At 31.5% G+C, this 13851-nt stretch overlaps 1 protein-coding gene across 1 annotated transcript; it reads right to left on the bottom strand.

Annotated features, from left to right (window-relative positions):
* Positions 1-7188: 7188 nt before the first annotated feature.
* On the bottom strand, positions 7189-13607 carry LOC131662098 (UTP--glucose-1-phosphate uridylyltransferase-like). The gene is made up of 21 exons (XM_058931790.1): positions 13365-13607; positions 13189-13236; positions 12940-13031; positions 12740-12830; positions 12485-12545; positions 12321-12398; positions 12184-12234; positions 12009-12082; positions 11289-11361; positions 11131-11188; positions 10971-11017; positions 10813-10878; positions 10474-10506; positions 9477-9529; positions 9318-9393; positions 9120-9176; positions 8943-9026; positions 8753-8851; positions 8573-8677; positions 7631-7702; positions 7189-7530 (listed from the first exon to the last, which is right to left on the bottom strand). Exons 1-21 carry the CDS (start codon positions 13424-13426, stop codon positions 7504-7506), a joined length of 1407 nt encoding a protein of 468 aa, XP_058787773.1. The 5' UTR covers positions 13427-13607; the 3' UTR covers positions 7189-7503.
* Positions 13608-13851: the final 244 nt, after the last annotated feature.

Here is a 13851-nt window from a genome sequence, read left to right as displayed (position 1 = left end):
TGTATTGCCCTAGAATGTAATCTTGCTTTTAAGGAGTAGTCATAGAAAAAAAATTTATTGTGAAAATAATATTATAAGTTCTTAAGGAAGAAATTTAGGTTGAATCGAGATCAATTTTGTCAAATTCGATTATCAAATATATTTTTTCTTGTTAATGTTGGAATCAGATATAATGTCACACGGTCCAATTTTCAGAATCATGAATAATATTGTTCATATAAAAGAGAAGTGATTTTACATGAATAAAAAGTCTACGAACTATTGTATGTTACTGAAAGAAAATGAACTGCATCGTACTTGCAAAAGCAAGAACTTTATCGAAAATGTAATGCTCTTACCTGGCATCGCACGCCCAAGATTTTATGTAGAACAGAATGAAATTTTTTCTGGAAAATATGTGTCTTTCCATTCGTTACGAAAGAGCCGGGAAGGTGGAGCAGTGTAAATAGAGATGCGAGAACTCTTAAAATGAAAGTCAATACTTCAATCAATAGAGATATTAGTAGAAAGTTTCTAATTGAAAAGGTTATTTCAGCCATAAAAGAAAAGTGGCAAATAAATGATATAAGACACCTGATTTTCATTCAACATGACAATGCAAGATGTCAAATTAATGAGAATTATATTAAATTTTGTCGTGTTGCCAAACAAGATGGATTTGATATCTGATTGATTTGTCAATCTCTAAACTCGCTTAATTTAAATATTTTAGACCTTCAATTTTGCAGTGACATCCAAGCATTACAACATAAAGAAACACCTAAGGCAATTGATGACCTAGTTGTAGCAATGAAAAAATCATATGAAATATATTCCTTTGTTCAATCCAATAGAATTTTCTTAACACTACAGATACATATGATAGAGATAATGAAATTAAAAGGTTCAGACAAATACAAAATTCCATATTTAAAGGAAGATTTTATGCAAAAAAAAAAGAATGACGGTTGCCAAATCAAATCAAATATAATCTCTCTTTAGTTGAAGAAGTGATTCATCATTTGAATCCTCATTAGTATATTAATGTTTGCAACTTTAATTTTTGAAAACTAATGATGTTAATGTTTCAATGTCTACAATTTGAAATATGTATGCTAATACAAATAATGATACAATATTAGTAGTATCGTGTTTCCTGATCAAATTCTTTATATAGACACATATGAGACTTATTCAATTATTTTAAAAATAAAGTAAATATTGTGACATTGGAATAAATGCGTATTACCATTAAGGGTGGCAAAACGTGTCATGCTCGTTTTGCCCGCACTTTTTTGCGGAGCGGACTAAGGTTTTAGGTTTGCACACTTTAATGTGTTCATCTCATTTTTTTTTGCAGGTGCGGGCGTTAACATAAATTTTCACATTTTTAGGCTTTAAATAGGTAGTGCACATGAGCCTGACTCGCCCCCGCCCTCTTTTTTTTGCGAGGTGGACTAAAATTTTAGGCTTGCACTATTCACTATGTCCGTCTCACTTTGTCTTTTTTTTACAGATTTTTACGGACCGAGTCTAAATAGGGTGGACATGCTTGTATGCCACCCTTAATTACCATATCACAAAATAGGTGTTTTTGAATATTGCCAATGAAGATTCAATATTGCTTCAGCATTAGCAAGAGCAAACATATTGTAATTGCAACCCTTAAGTTTTTTAATGAAATTCACATGGGTTTTAATGGACTACTTCACTACGCTGCATTTACTCACTTTGTGTGGCTGCTTAGATGATAGTGTAAATTCAATTGGTCATTAGCACACATATGTTGAAGTTTTTATAATGTTGTTATCTGATAGATAATTGTAGGAATTATACTAGGGTTAATTCTTATAGATGTTTTGGTTCAGTCTATTTAGTTCTAACTAAGGTTACATTTATATATAGAAAAGTTGAAGGAAAATGAAAATCTCATAATATCATTGCTCGTCCACACGCTGTCACGTCACTTTAATTCACTATTATCCCATGTAATTTATATTCGCTACAACCACACCAAAGGCACTTTGACTCTCTTTTCAATCATGAATCTCTGATCTTTATCAAATGGTTAAAACACATCACACTTGAATCACTACCGCTCAATTTTAATCGCACTATTGATAATTTAACACTATCGCATAACACTATTGAAGCAACTTTTCAAATTTCCCTCTTAGGCCCATTCTCCAACATTGATGCATATCTCTCTGATTAGATATATCTGAATCAATCTTTACTCATCACTCTTCACTATTCATCTTTCTCTCTCGTTTCTCATTATTCTTCTCATCTGAAACAAATTTTGCTCTTCACCTCTCCAACACGCTTTCTGATAATCTCTCATTATTTTAAAGTTTAAGTTTTTAAAAAATCTCACATCTTACTAATTTATTTTATTTGCATTTATTTACGCTCAGCTAAGGGTCTGTTCTTCCATTTTCAAAGCTCATGTTTATACTAATGTATGTCTTCATTCTTTTGTTGAGTTTGTCCCCTCAAATATCATAGTTTCTTTTACTATATTGATTTACACGTGTTCATTTTTTTGGCAGAATATTGTGTCTCACTATTTTGTTCATCGTTTTTCCCAAACCAAACGCAAACTACTCAACAACAAAATATATATACTCTTTCTCTACACTAATTTTAACCGAATGTTTTTAGGTCAATGTTTTTTGTAACTCATTGTTGTTTCTTGTGTGATTATTTTTTTACCTATTTTTTGTTCGTAGCTATTTGTTGTTTATATCAATTTATTGTCTTTGTCTAAACATTGTTTTTATTTGAATGTTGTTTTATATGAATGTTGTTTTTATCTTAAAGTTGTTTTTTTCTGAACATCTGAGTTTTTTTATCTACACATATGATTTTTGATTTTATCTCAACATCTTATATGTGTTTTTATCTCCACATCTTATTTTTGTTTTTATCTCAACATCTGAGTTTTGATTTTATCTACACATATAATTTTTGTTTTTTCTCAACATCTTAGTTTTGTTTTTATCTCCACGTACGATTTTTGTTTTTATTTCAACATGTGTAGTTTTTTTTCAACATCAGAATTTACTTTTCATCTTAACATCTGAATGTTTGTTTCGTTATCAATACAGAATGACCAGACATGTAGATTTAATAAAGGATGTTAATAACATGAAGGAGCTATGGAAGCTTCAAGTTAGGATTAAGGATATATGCTTTACTTATAGTAAAGTTCAGGGCCGACTCAACTCGTTTAGAGGCCTAAAGCAAATTTTAAAGTGGGACCTTTAAAATATATTTTAAAATATTAATTTTGTGGTTGTTAAGAGTTGAACTCAATATCAAAAGGAAAATAGGCATATATTTTACCAACTCAACTACAATAATATATGTAAGTCAAGTGTCATTATATATTTTTATAACTAAATGAAAAAAAATTTGAGGCCTTTTTTAAGGCCAAACTTTTGAGGCCTAAAGCCCTAGCTTGGGTAGCTTGGGCCTTGGGCCAGCCTTGGTAAGGTTATGGCAGAGCATTTGGAAATGTTTTTCTTAACAGAGAGGTGCAACTAAATACATTACAGAACTTTATCTCCTACAAAAATATTATGTTAACATATTTTCTTTTAATATTAGGGTTATCAAATACAAGTGTTTGTTCTAGCTGACATGGTGGCTACACTTAAGCCCAAGTTGGTAGAAAGTGGAACCTACTTAATGAAGAACTTTAAGGTCTTACCAAATGATTTATAATACAAATTGTGTACTCATCAATTTAAGTTGTTTTTCAACTCTGGAACAACTATTACTCTGAAGAAATATCCTGACATCCCCATGTACAACCTCAATTTCAAAGACTTTGAAGATATTCATTCTGCAAAATATGCTCTTGATGTTCTATATGATGAGCCAAAACAAACTCTAAGAGACTTATTATATTTTCTATTTTGTATTTATATTAATATAAGCGTCTGTATATTTTCATTGCTCAAATGTCATTGGAACTTCTAAGCACATGACTTATTGTCAACAACAGTCGGGACCAAAAAGTTATGTGTACCTTGTGTTATGCTTAATAATAGGTATTATAATATTATATGTCTGATATCCTTTTGGTTTTCATTTTTTTATGATATAAAACACATTGCTTTTTATGCATTGGTGTTTAGTTGAACTGCACCTTATGGGATGAATTTGCATCCTTTTTGTTCCATGCTCTGTCTGAAACATCTGATACTGATATTATTGTGTTGGTTTTAAAGCATGGTAAAATAAAATATTCATTTGGTAATTTTGTGTTTATTAATTATGTTACATATATGACACTATCGTGTATTGCGATCCCTTTTATAAATTATTTTATTTTATTTTTGGATTTTTAAAGGGTTATATAATATCAATTACAAATGCATGAAATGGTACAAAAATGTTTATCAATTCCAACATTGATGAAGTCCAAGAATTTAGGAAAATGTTATATAACAAATGCATAACTTTGTCATACATGTATATATTTTCAGTTGATAAATTTTGTTTTTCAATTTGACTATTTTTTTAATGAACTTCAAGTGTTCTTAGTTTCCCTCAACAATTGTTGCATAGTGTGAACATGTCGTTGGAAGTTTCATCCAATCAAATGTTAAGTCAAAGATCTCGCACATCTCAAATTAATTATGTTGATCGCTTTCTTACCGAAGCTCATGTCTTACAATTTTTTGACCTATTTAATTAACCTGAGGTAACCAAAAATTATATCTTTTATCTGAATTTAACATTACTATCTTCGTACCTAATTGATTATATATTTATTTCATATTTGCACCTTTGCAGAAAACTGTCTGTGTTACAATAGCAACAACAAGAAAGATTATCTCTTCCATTATATTGATTTGTCGTAAAGTACTTATGAATAAAAGTATTCTATTATTATAAAGTAGAAATTTCAAACACATTGTTCATCTCTTGATTCAGACGAGGTATCACAATATCTTGGTCATATTTGCTAACTTCTTGTCTAATTATATTTTTTTATGATACTGTTACCATAAATATTATAACATATATGTATAATATATATATTTTTTATTTCAATAGGTGACCACATAATTTTCATCTCCTTTTACAAAAGATTTTGAAAATATAGTTCCGAATTATGTTACTTTAGTGGACATAAATATTAATGAGTTTCAAATATTTGTTCAACACAAAAAGAGAATTTTTTGTATTTCACATGTGGTTGGAGTGAACTAAATAAATTTTATAAATTGAGATTTGGTGCTTGGGTTACTTTGATATACCTATAAGTCTCTTTGCCAAATTGTATACCTCCACATAGAGACATCCTCCATCAAATCTTTACAAAATAGATTTCTTAACTGGTTTATCAACAATGCAACAACCATATTCTTATCAGCCATATAGTTTAGTATTTCAAAATTCATATGTTAAGTGGTTGCAAATTTACATCTATATGAAGATCAATTGAAGATAGATGCATTAGTCAATATCAAAATTTTGTTATAAAGTAGTGACAAAAGTTTAATAAATTTTCCTACAATGTCGCGACTAGATATGTCACAACTCCCTACATCTCAAAATAGATTTTTAGACGACAGATTAGGTTATGATAGAAAAGTTTGATAGATGAACATTTTCGATTGATGTTGACAATGACTCGAGAGCAGAGAAGATTTATGATAAGATAATGGACAGGGTAAATGAAAACAAGCATGGTTTATTTTTTCTTTTATAGTTATGACGCAACAAAAAAACATTTATTTGGAGGGTCATGTCTGCAACACTAAGATTAAAATGAGATATTGTTATTACAATTGTTTCGAGTGAAATTGATACATTACTAATACCTATTGGAAAAACTGCACATTCAAGATGTTGTATCCCTATAAATATTGATGAGTGTCCAACATGTTCCATAAAATTGAAATATGCATTAGCCAATTTAATAGCAAAGGCGAAGTTAATCATATGGGATGAAGCTCCAATGATGCACAAACATTGCTTTGAAGTGTTGATAGGGTTTTTAGAGACATTACTCGGTCTTAAGATGAAGGTAATATGAATACTCCATTTGGTTGTAAGGTTGTGATATTCCGTGGTGATTTTAGCCAAATTCTACTTGTTATACCAAAAGGAACCATACAAGAAGTTGTGCACAATACAATAAATTCATCATACTTATGAGATTTGTGTGAAGTTCTTACACTAACTAAGAATATGAGACTTTTAAATGATCAACCAAAATTTAAATAATGATGAGCTAAGACATTTTTCTAATTGGGTTTTAGGTATTGGTGATGGTTCAATTGAAGACTTGCTTATTACAATATATAGAAATCATCTTTCCGCAATTGTTGAAAGCACACATCCTTCTATTTTATATAATATTAAAGCAGTGTATTTTTTTTCAAAATATATTGACTCCAAAAAATATCAATGTTAATATAATTAATGATTATGTGCTGGATTTATTTTTGGGGAAAGAAAAAATATATTTAAGTTATGATAGTTCGTATTAAGAAATATTGATTGGTCTTTAGGATTTACAATTGTATAATGAAACTCAAATGATAATCACCAAGATAGAAAAATATGTTGTTGAAAAAACAATTAATAGGAGTCAAGTTAACAAAAACAATTATAATTGGTCATTGCAAAAACAATTAATAGGAGTCAAGTTCAATCATTTCAAAATGTTGAAATTTATTTTCCTTTGCCGATTTTTTCACACGATCAATTATATGTGACGATTTCAAGAGTCACTTCAAGAGGAGGTTTGAAGTTATTACTAACTAATCAAGATAATCGATATACTATCAAACATTTGATGACTTAAAAGAAACACACCCATCCTTATTTATGAAACGGCAGGCATGCTCTACGCCACGATTCTAACCGAGTGTAGTTTGCTGCGAATTTTAGCTTGCAAACATAACTCAAGAAACTATATTTACATGCTAATACCTAGACACAAGTCATATTTAGATAAACAACTAAACAAAACATTTGTGTCATACATATTTATAAAATTTTATATCAGAAGATTTAATAAAGTAAAATTATTTTTTATATAAATTATAAGTTTTTCTTTTAATTTTCTGAAAAAGTTAATGAAAATAAGCTGAAAACATACTTACAATAAATAAATCAAATCAAACAAAAATAATCCAAACAAACATGAAAAAGAATGTGAAAACTAACACCAACTATACTAGGTTGAAAATTGAAATCACTCATTTTGAAACCTAGGTGGGTTAACAGCCAAAATAAATAAAAAATAAAAAATAAAAAAAAGGAGAGGTCATATTAGGGGATAAAACAAGATACTCTCCTTGAGTCTTACTCAAATGCTCAAAACAAAATTACAGAAAAACAAAATTACAGATTATCAGGCAAAGCTCTGAATTCAGACAACTCAATAAAAAGAACCGCCGTTTTATTTAATTCCCATCGAACTTGCAAAAATACACTACTCACAGCAGAAGACTGCCGAGATCGTACATAGATACATTTCAAAACTCATCAGGTTCCTCACAGATCCTCAGGACCATTAATTTCCTGCACATAGAAGTTCTTGCTTTAGGCTTTAGGACTACGTAGAATGATAACTTAAAGAAGATCACACTGGCAAATAAGGACCATGTAAATGATCAAATACCTTGTTTGCAAGCACAGTCCCGTCAGGTATTTCCAGCTTTACGTCTGGTTTTGCAACGATACTTACTTTTCCCTGTTAAGACGCCAGTAAGATAACATAATCGGATTTATTCAAATTCTCAATGGCATAAAAGGACGTAGGTAGGAAAAATTAATAAACTACTTGCAGAGAATACAAAACAGGAACCTCAACAAAATTGTACTGGGTCAGTTTGAAAATCAACATGATAATTGTATGATTTGCTGCTGACATTCTTATAGATTGTTTGGTTTCCAATTGGCAAGGTCCCAAACAGAAATCCAAACATATTATTAATTTACTTGCAATAAGTCAAAAGTGTCAAAAGTTAGAAAGTTTCTGGAACAAGCATAAAGATTTTTTTTTTGAAAGAACGTCTCAATTTGAGGTGTACCATTAGAAAAACAACTCTGCTCCTAATGTAATACCAATGAAACTCTGACTTTGATCATTGTTTGTTAGGTAACACTGCTCCTAAGGAAGGATCAAACCTTACCACACCTTAGCTGATTCTTAAGACTAGGCCTAACAATATCAAATTGTGCTATTACCATGTTATTTTTCTGTTTTAGTTTTTCCATCTAGTGATTACTAGCTGTTAGTGGTAGAATAGGTTTATTATAAAGCTTGTCGTTATGCGGTTATCCCTCTCCTTTCATTGTATATATATTCTTTGATCCATTCAATATAGAGTTGAAGATCAGTTTTCATTCAATTGTAGATCATCTTATTAACTGCTTATGATTTATGACTGTGGAAGGCACGTAACATTCAAAAAAGAGAATTTATGACTACTAGTAACTGAATTTAAAACAGCAACAAGAAGCATTTCTATGACCCGAAGTAACTAAAGTGATATTGACGCTAAGAATGAAACAAAACAGTAAAGAACAAAGAATCGGATATAAGGATAAAATCCAAAACCTTAAGGGTAACACCAGCTCCAAACCATACATCGCCTGCCACTTTTAGACTGTCAAGCTCAACAATACTGGGGATTGACTTGAACCTTCCCAAGAAGCTGCTAACCTGTGAAGGAGAGAAGGAAAATCAATACTTATACAAACCATCTAACAGAAATTAAGCACAAACATAGATCTTAACCTTCTTATATTCCGGCCCTAATTCAATAGAAGGGTTTTCAGGATTTGCCCTAGCTTGGTTCCTAACAACAAATCCATCTTGTAAAGTGTAAAGGTCTGACTGCAAAATAGTACAACTAATTGTGTTAAACAAAATATTTAAATAACTTGACAAACAAGTTCTCATGACTTCAATCAGAAAATCTTTTAACCTGAACAAGAAGCAAATCTGAAGTTGCCTTCACTGGAAGGAAGCGGGATCGAGGAACATTAATTCCAATAGCCTTATCAAAGAACTGTTACAAGATATGATATTAAGAGCATTAGGACAGAAGTTTCAGCATTAAAAACATGTTAGTAACATTAACATCTCAATAAACATTCAGTACCTTAATAGCTGCACCAGCTGCTGTCTCCAGCTGAAGAACTTTTACTCCATCAACTTCCTAAATCCACAAATTTTGTCAGCAATTTAGATCTTAATGTCAAAGAGTCGGGGAAACTAACCAACAATATAGCCACCCTCTAAAAGAAAAAAACACTAAAGGAAAAGATGAGCGCCTGTTTTGAAAATAACCAATATTCACCTTAGGGTTGGGAATAATCTCCATTTTCAGAGCATCGGCCTCAACAAGCCTTTTAATTGCTTTTAAGTTCACCCATCTGTAAATCATATGTTGTCAATAGTCAGCACGCGAAATGTGAATATAATCATAACAATCAGGGAGCAAACCAACAAAACTTACAAGTTATTTGTATTGAAAATTTTGAACTTCTCTATCGACTTAAATTCACCGACCTGCAAGAAAACAGACATTGAATTATCAAGCTAAAAAATTCTCCAACATACCTGCCAATAACTTGTCATCATAATTTACAAGAATGTTAGTTGTTACTGCTACAATAAATTATGATCAAATGTCAGAATATCATGGTCAAAAAAGTGGTGCAAACTATGTTATCAAGTGAGCATTAACTTGAGGAAAGTAAATTGAGAGGAAAAGGAGAGGGGAGGGGAGGTTAGATTTTGTTAACAATAATAGGATAACGTATAAACCTCATCCACTTGATTACTTCTTATGGTAACAGATAAACCAAATAAAAATTGCAAATGTGTGTTTGAACATCATACCACTCACTTCCCAGTTCCCACCCTAAATCCTGATTAAGGAGTCATCATCATCAGGTAAAACTTTTGAACGTTGTCCTACCAATGAACGGTGGATAAAACTTTAAAATAGGATGTGGCCAAGTCGCGTCCAATTCAATAGGACTTTTATTTTCTCAATATAGGAGCTATTATCAAGACAAGAGCTGATAATGTAAAAGGGTTTAGTGAATAAATGATGCTTCATAACTCTCCATAGTTCCTTATGTCGAATATAACATTTTCAACCTTCAAATTTTCCATTAAAATATAGTGATATTTTTATTCAAAATGACAGCAATTAGTCTTTTTCCTTTCCTGTTCTATTATTAAAAACTTGCTTTGCCTAGCCACAAGCTTTCCGGCCAAACAAGTATTTAGCAACTCATTAGCACCAATTCAACTTAAAGGTCCTCGACAGCCAACAAAATATAGCTATTCAAAAGCACGTGAGTCATTTCCTTCTTAGCCATAAAAACCCACATAATTAATCAAGATTTTTATGCTTTATAATTCACGAAAACAATTACCTAGTGCATACACTTGGGAAAGGGAGATGATCTAAGAAAGAATACAAGACAGATTTAGTGGCTTACATGTTCATCTGGGACTTGAGCGATTTCCAGGAGCTGTATGGAACAATCAAAGATAATGTCACTTAGCATCAATACCTTACAATTCTAATTGATCATACCTTTCTTAATTTTATTTATAGGTTAAAAAAAAAAAGGAGGGAGCAAAGCTGCCCCAAGGTAAGATAATTATTGAAATCTTGATATATATTTTTTCTTTTAGAATAAATATTTGCATATAGAATACACAACACTGAAGCAAGTTAGAAAAAGAGGGACTTCAGACATTTGCTACAATCAGATTACTGACTTAATCGGATAAATCTTAGTTGAGAAGAAATGAATTGAGCAACAGATACGTGCCTGAACTCTTCCTTCATAAGAAATAAGAGTGCCACCTTTCACATCAGCCAATGTCTTAGGAGTCACCTGCAGTACAAGCACCAATAAGGAAAAAATATCATTATTATGTAGGTCTAAATCTAAATAGCAGTTTCTTGATAACAACCATCTTTATTTACCTCCATACAGTATTCATTCTTGTTCTCGATCAAATGATTTAAGAGTTCTTGATTAACCAGTCAAGGATACTGCTGTACTAGAGATACCCTTTTCATGTGTAAATAACAAACAAGCAATACAACCAAAAAGTAATAGAAAAGAAAACATAAGGAAGGATACTCAAATCAACTAGGGCACCCAAGTTATCTGAATTGGCAACAAACACATACTCCTTACCCTGTAAGAGAATGGAAAAAGAAAAGATAGTGATTGATTAATTTAAAAAAAAAAATAGAAGATAAGGTTCAACAAGAAATAAATTGGGTTATAGCTTCAACCTGTGATATTAGTGTATCAAGCTTTCCACTGTTCATTAGTGATGAGAAGACATCTCCATGGCCAGGAGGATACCTGTGAATGAAGGAATTATTCGTAAATCTATCGGAAGAGACATGCTCAAGATTATAGTTATGATCAACCCCATCAATTAAAACTTATCAATTCCTATGTTAAACAGCGAACAACAAAGCAGGGGAACCACTTCCAATGCAACCATAACATGGTAGTGTACTTTTTACTCTAGCTCTTTGGTGCATATGATTAGAGCATAACTCTTGTATTTATGAGGAAAGCAAGTTCTTATCACCATCTTCTTTTGGACAACATTAAGTGTTGGCTTATATTTAGTGCAAAGCCCATGGACTTCTTACAAGGGTTTCTTTGATTAATGTTAACATATTGGGTAGCTTTACTTCATTGATGTTTTCTTGTTCCCTTTGTCCTCTTTTCAATTTTTATTCTGTAAGGAGGAGGGTCTTTAATCCTCCGAACTCTTTGTAATCACATTCTCTTCCCCGTGATACACATATAATTCTCACACCTTTGAATATCCTTTATTTATAAATGGTGGATTGTGGGACTATTGGATTAGAAGTTTACATGGAATAGATTGGTATATAAATTTTTATATAATTGAAATAAAAAAGATGAAAAATTCTAATAAAACTAGTGAGTCCATGCATTTATACTGCAGAGAAAAAATGCAAATGAAGTTGTACCAGCCATCCTTTCCAGTCTGCCCTTTAGATGGAAGTGGCAAGAAGTCATCAACAACTAATCGAGGATATTGGCTCTGTAAATTTTTGCCCGTGCAAGAAAAATTCAATAACAAAGTTAAAACACAGTTTCAAGAAAATTCCTAATATAGTAGTCCAATAAATCAGAGGTACAAACCTGGTTAAATGTATGAATCTCAACATTTGAGTTTGTATATTTTTCAACAATCTACAAACAGTCAAATTGTTAGATTACATAAAAATACAGTCTATGATTCTACCCTAGGACGAGGGTCGAAGGTAAAGCTCACATACCTTTTGAGTGTCATCATGAGTGTTGAATGAGTTCATCAAAAGCAATGGAACACTGCTTCCATATTTGGAATTGAGATTCTAAAACAATTTATGTTATCAGTAATAAATCCATACGAAGTCTGGAAATATAATAAAAGCCGAGCAAAGGAATGATCTAAAAATACCTCAATTTGGATGACAATTAAATCAAGAAATGTCAAGCCATCACGAACTTCAATGACAGATCTGCAGTTCATTTCATTTGTTTAACAAATTAAAGCTATGGTTAAAAAAAACCAAGTTAAGATAATTATCTAGAAAAAAACTTATATTTCCAAATCCAGGTCATTGAATAAATTTTCTGTTAGAAAATCGATCTATCTCATCAGCATCTAGAGTAAAAATGAAAATAACATAAAGTAATATCATATTCAGCATACTTTGGACCAGTGCAGCCCATAGTTGTTCCCAATCCTCCATTAAGCTTCAAAACCACAAGCTTGTCCAAGAGGCTCTTCACATCTGAAGCGCCTGAATCAATTTTGATTCATGCCGTAAACATATCAATTTATTATACAAATATACAATCTAATCGGCTAAATCGGCTAAATCAAACAACCGGAACACAAAGATTAATTACCCTCAGGAGTTGGTGCCAAACTGTCATAAGGCACAACCACTTCATCAGTAGGAGTCTGGATCTTACTCCATTCAACATGCTGTGCTTCTCCACTGCGATCAATAATTCAATGCATCGAGAAAAAAAAAATCAAATCAAAACAAAATAATAAAATCACTGAACAAACATCTTAGCGTAGTTACCGAGTGAACAAATGCGATTGAAGAATGAAGATCATGAAAAGTGCTATAACAAAAAAACGATTCGCACCTCAGATAACGAGCGACGAGGTTGATGAATCCGTTCTTCTCGTTTTCGCTGCATGTAACAGATTCAAAATATATAAAAAATATTAACAGAAAAAATAAAATAAAAAATAAAATGAAATTCAGATATTCGTGATCGCGAGAATCGTTCGATAAAGGAAATGAATGAAGAGTGAGGACCTGATTTGGGACAATGCAGCGGTGGCGGATTGAAGGTTGGAGAGTTTATCGGTGGTGGCCATTGAAGGAAGGTTGTAGAATTTGTGGAGATTAGCGCGCGAGAGTTTCCAAGTTATGAAGAAGAGAGTGGGGGTGGTTAATTTGTTATGAGCCTGGTGAAGAGATCGATGGTGTTGTTTTGGGACGTAGTTTGTAATTTATATGCACCCGAATAAAATGGTGATGGAACTCTTGATCACTAAATTATTAGTAAATAGATTAAGTTTTCTTCTTAAATTTTATTTAGATTCATGCAATTATAGCATATCAACTACCTACCGATTAGTAACACATGATAGCAAGTATTTTTAATTACCCTTCTATGTTAGTTACATTATGTTTAATGATAGGATAAAAGAGTAAATAACATAATACAAAATTATAGAGTTCATCACAAAGTTTTGTTAGGCCACATTGTACATTTATATAGGTCCAATTTTTTCTTGTC

The sequence above is a fragment of the Vicia villosa genome, linkage group LG3 (assembly GCF_029867415.1).
Source record: "Vicia villosa cultivar HV-30 ecotype Madison, WI linkage group LG3, Vvil1.0, whole genome shotgun sequence".
Lineage (NCBI taxonomy): Eukaryota > Viridiplantae > Streptophyta > Magnoliopsida > Fabales > Fabaceae > Vicia > Vicia villosa.
Note: the sequence above shows the minus strand (reverse complement) of the source record. Positions and strands in the feature narration are given on the sequence as shown.

Coding starts and splice junctions, on each gene's coding strand:
- LOC131662098 (XM_058931790.1), bottom strand. CDS start 13,426: ATGGCCACCACCGATAAACTCTCCAACCTTCAATCCGCCACCGCTGCA. Junction 9,394..9,476: donor ATTTTCAATACAAATAACTT/GTAAGTTTTGTT, acceptor TATGATTTACAG/ATGGGTGAACTTAAAAGCAA. Junction 7,531..7,630: donor GGACTGTGCTTGCAAACAAG/GTATTTGATCAT, acceptor TTCTATGTGCAG/GAAATTAATGGTCCTGAGGA.